Genomic DNA, 4,828 nt, shown 5'->3' with positions numbered 1-4,828 from the left:
CAAGATTAACCTAATGGAAATCCTAATTATGTATTTTTGGGGGAAAGTAAGCCTTCAGGCTAGTTTTTTTGGTGCAACATTTAAGGAAACTGTTATTTTAGCTGCAGGCAGCTTGTGTCTCCCCTCTCCACCCAAACGTTTGACATGTTCATATTTTCACCCAATTAATTTGCATGCACTGCTGAATCGTCACTGGGAGGTTTGTCTGCTGTGCTGCGCGAGTTGCCGTAGCAATGATTTCTGTCACTCCCTCAGCGATCGCTGGAAAGATGGCGTCAACGCACTCAGAGGCGAGCCTCAACTCTGCAGGCGGATAGAGTGTGCAACAGAGGACGCCGAGCGACACACCCCTGCAAAATATCGTGCATTTCTCAATAATCTTTGCCTTGTCATGGTTGGATCAATGCAATTATAGAGGGGACCAATACAGGCATCGCCCCGCAATGGAACCGCCAGACCACGGCAGGTAAGCGCATGAGAGAAGTTGGTAGGTTCGTGATCAGAAACTACACAGCCGGGAATCTACTGCCGCCACATTGTGAGACAAGCATGGAAAAACTGGTAGAGTAAATGGTGCACGCATGCGCGTTGCCTTGTGATCGTCTTCCTGCCAGAAAATGACCCTCATGCAGTGCAACCCCAAAGAAATTTGGACTGAAGTTGCAAACTTTTTGATAAAAGGAATATAGCGCATTTTCTCCACATATGCACGTTATTTCCAGGTTTTGCAAGTACCACGAAAAGTAAAGAAGATGTCAGTTCCTTAAGAAAGGTAAAAGTTCAGTATTGAAAGTGGTCTGTGTCATGCAACATCACTTGTTAGCTCGCTATGGCTAGTTTAGCTGCATTGTCCATTAGCTGTAATGTTAAACCAAGTTTACTCTGAGTTAGCTGCTCTGAGTGTAACGTGGAAAGAATTCACCATATGCTGCGTGTTCAGGATTTTGCTATCCTTCAAATCTGAAACATTATTGACATTTTAAAGTCCCTGTTCTGCATTTATCGCCACTTAACGTTAGCATGCTGCTGCAGGTCAGATAGAAATGGCACTCTGGTTGCACCAGCTGGATGGTTTTAGATTAACGTTAGGCTAGCTAAAGCTCTTTGTCTGTGCACAAGTGCTAACGTTAATCTTTGCAAAACATTTCTGTTGGTAATGAAATACAAATGCTTGATATTGTACGTTATTGACTATAAGTTATATGAAGGCTAACTGTGAACCGCAGTGGGTCGGTTCTGGTAATGTCCGATTTAGCCTTCCCAGAAAGCCACCCGTTTAAGTTATCCGCAGTTTGAACTTGGTGTTTTGCAACTGGATTGCCATGGTCTGTGCATGACGTTATCGCTGCAGCCATCGTTAAACATTTTGCTCAGTCTCTCAGACTATATATCCTATAAATAATGGCGATTTGAAAGCTAAATAATTGTTAATTATAGTTGTTAATTGTTTTGGCAACTTTTATAGCCTAATCTAAATGCTGTGAACGTATGCTGTCGTGCATAACTTCACTCGTTTGAGAGTTGATTAATCCAAATAATTTGCTTCATAAACGACAGACCTGATGGGATTGACAATGGAGGTACTGGACTTAACTTTTGCAGACGCGTGTTTGGTTCTCTTGCCATGACAGGAATTGTCCCCATTGATTAATCACAAGACATGGTTACCACCCGGTTTGGCAAAACGCATGCTCACCATATACCGCCAAAGAAACTGGTGTTTTGCAGCTTTTTGCGTTAAAGATTGATGGACCTAATTTTGGCGCACGCATCGACATAATCCTGTCTCTATTGATGGCGAAGGACGTTGTTGTGCCTTTCTCCTAACTTATGTCATTGACCTGTTTATGCTGTTGCCCAAAGGCCTTTGGAATGTGTGCTGCCATGTTTCAGACTCATGTCTGTGTTGACCCCACACGAAGTCACAACGCGCCGCCTTTGCCCCTGAGTGCGCTAATAGATTTTGAGGAATGCGTTGTTGTGTCTCCTCTTTCCTCACACACCGACGCTGTCTCCTGACTCATCTTAAACCCGCAATGAAACCCGGCCTTGCGTCTGATAAGACCCAAATGCCATGTTTAATGCATCAGATAAGAATGCTTATGTCTGCAATACAGCCATAATTGAGGTTAAATATGTGCACTGTCAATTTGTTGAACAAAATATTTTGTTAATATGTGTAGTTTGATCAACATATTTATGTGGTTCCTTCTGCCTCATTACCATGTCGGTACTCATTAATTCTCTCTTTGCAAACTGAAACCTGCTTGCGCAAAGAATTGTTCTAATGTAGAACATGGCAGAAGCTGGGTTTTGGGGTAAATTCCTGCAGGGTGAGTTGCATTCTTGCAGCATGAGGTGATGCCAACACCCTCCCTTGATTCCTCTGGTGCACACAGTAAGCACAGGAAATGGCCCACAAGGCATATGCATACAATTAGGTAGGCCTGATGGCCAAGCTGCCCCTCGATAGCCTCAGCATATGAATTCTGCATGGTTACTTGTACTAGTGGCTCAGAAGGATATAGCTGTTTTGATGGTGACAACCAATCTCTTGCACTGGTATGGCATTAGACGAGTCCCTTCTGCCTTCTCCCACAAACATTCCTGGGATAGCAGGAAGTGGTGAAAAGAGAGGGAGATTGAGTAAAGGAGAGAGAGGGAGAGAGTTAGGCCTGTTTCCCTGCAGGCAGCAAAGGCTGCAGCTCATTAATAGATTAATTTACCCACACTCCTCCTCCCGCCACACACACACACACACACACACACAGAGGACATTCTGGCTTCCGGGAATGCTTCAGCATTCCTTCTTGTACACGGAATGTAATTGTTGAGGAATTTGCATGATCTGTGAATGGTATGCAGTATTCTCCTCCCTCCCTCTCTCTCTCCCTCTTTCTCTCCCTCTCTCTCTCTCTGCACTCAGTTCCAGACACAGGCTTCCAAATGTAAGAACAGGGCAGCATAACAGGACAGGTCTGGCTCTCTGTTGTTGAATGCATGGCCCACTGCAGCTTTTGGCTGAACGGACGAACTGCGTTGGGGTGGTGGTGGGGGTCCGGAGGGTCTCGGCAGGAGTCCGTTGCTGTGTGGAATGTGCCGGCATTTCCCGGTCGCTCCACCCACGTTCAAGGAGAGGAAGTGGAGTGATGTAATTATGATCAGTTTGTTTGCACGGGAAATGCGCAAATTCCAGTTGATTTTTATGATTCATACTAACGCTGAAGTCACCCTTTCCTTGAAGCCGAACGGACAAAACATGAACAGAAGCAATTGGGCAATTACAATTTTTGAGCATGGTCAGATTTGCAGATACTGAATGGTGTACACCCTTAACCAAGGTCATGGAAAGAGGATGTATTGGTGCATCAGGTTTCTGCAGAACTCTTTGGGCAACTGTGAACAACATGAGCCTTATACATTCCACACATTTTTCTGGTTTCACTTTTTCCAGTTCATTCACAAGCAATAACACTGCAGGGTGTAGATGTTCCTCTGCTGTTTGTTGTTGGTATGCTTCAGGGCGCCGTTTGCATCTGATGTGGGCATGACTAGCAGGAAGGCTATGTTGTATGTGCATCAGCTGAGAAGGAAAACAAGGAGGAAGAACACATATGGAAAGCAATTGAGTACGCTGTTCCCTTCCACTCCCCATGATAACTGCTGGTTGCAGGCAGTGTACCTAATTGCTGACCACGCTACTTGTCTCTCTCTGTGCGTGCGTGTGTGTGTGTGTGTGTGTGTGTGTGTGTGTGTGTGTGTGTGTGTGTGTGTGTGTGTGTGTGAGTGTGAGAGAGCCTGCATGTGTCAGTCTGTGGTTTCCCAGAACCGGGCGTGACTTTGTTATTGCTCCAATCTCTGCATTATTGTTGTCTCCTGCGTATCAGGGTTTCTGTCCGCCTGTTCTCAGGCCTCTCTTAAGGGCCGTGCCCAGAGAAGGTGTAATTACCATGGCTGGCATCTGCCCAGACTAGCCTGGCCGCGGGCAGGACGTGGAGAGGTGCTGTGTGTGCAGGCGGTGGCACAGCAGAGGAGAGGAACAGGGACTGGATGCAGTGGGAGAGTATGGTGGCTCACTGGAAGGAAGTCCTGAACAGGGAGCAGGAAACAAGAAGATGTGTGTGACCTAAAGGACTACATTTGTGCTCGGATGTTGCAGGATGTTGCATGCTCATTTGTCCCTGTCATGTTGGTTGCCCTAGTTCAAGTTTTGGCATGATTTTATGTTGTCTTAATTAATGTCTTAGTTATAGAAATGTAGTTTAGGATGGTTGATACTACTATATGCCAAATTGTTATCTTGTGAAGCATCAGGATTTTTATTTATAAAAATAGTTTGCTGTCAGTGTTTATTAATTGGCCTGTTAACTATTAGATAGGATGATGCAATGAATTGCCTTCAAAGTGTTATAGTTGGTTTGTTACTCGATCAGTGTTAGATAAGTAGATCATAAGGAAAAAACGTCAGTTGTTCAGTCATGATTTGTTGCTGTACTTGTTGCAAGATAATAGTGTTATGGTCTAAATTAGTATTATGATATACTGTGGGTTGTATAGTGCATAACTGACAATATTTGATGAGAAAACTGTGTATAAAAGTGAGCTCTCTTAGAGATGGTGCTGGCTTTTGCACTTGTGCAATCTGTTCTTTTCCATGAGGCCTTGATTTGCTTGTGTATGCTGTTAGCCAAGACAGGCAGGGGAGGGGAGAGGGGCTGTTAATTGATGTGTTCGCACATGCGACTGGACCAGTGCCCTGGCATGTGCTTGTCCTTTAGTGCTCGCTCCGCTTTCCCCCCCAGGGGAATAGCTTAGCCGAAGGCAGGCG

The 4,828-nt window shown here is 45.0% G+C and overlaps 1 protein-coding gene across 5 annotated transcripts in view; it reads left to right on the top strand.

The window, feature by feature from the left end:
* Positions 1-271: 271 nt before the first annotated feature.
* Positions 272-4,828, top strand: part of map3k4 (mitogen-activated protein kinase kinase kinase 4) — a 32,945-nt gene continuing 28,388 nt past the window's right edge. For 4 of the 5 annotated variants that reach the window (XM_048269340.1, XM_048269342.1, XM_048269339.1 and 1 more), the window contains exon 1: positions 272-466. In XM_048269340.1, the coding sequence (XP_048125297.1) occupies positions 444-466 (23 nt within the window). In that variant the 5' untranslated portion in view covers positions 272-443. Of the gene's footprint in view, positions 467-668; positions 773-4,828 lie in introns of those variants that run through there. The other variant, XM_048269341.1, reaches the window with a different exon arrangement.

Source organism: Alosa alosa, chromosome 18, assembly GCF_017589495.1.
Source record: "Alosa alosa isolate M-15738 ecotype Scorff River chromosome 18, AALO_Geno_1.1, whole genome shotgun sequence".
In the NCBI taxonomy this organism is placed as follows: domain Eukaryota; kingdom Metazoa; phylum Chordata; class Actinopteri; order Clupeiformes; family Clupeidae; genus Alosa; species Alosa alosa.
Note: the sequence above shows the minus strand (reverse complement) of the source record. Positions and strands in the feature narration are given on the sequence as shown.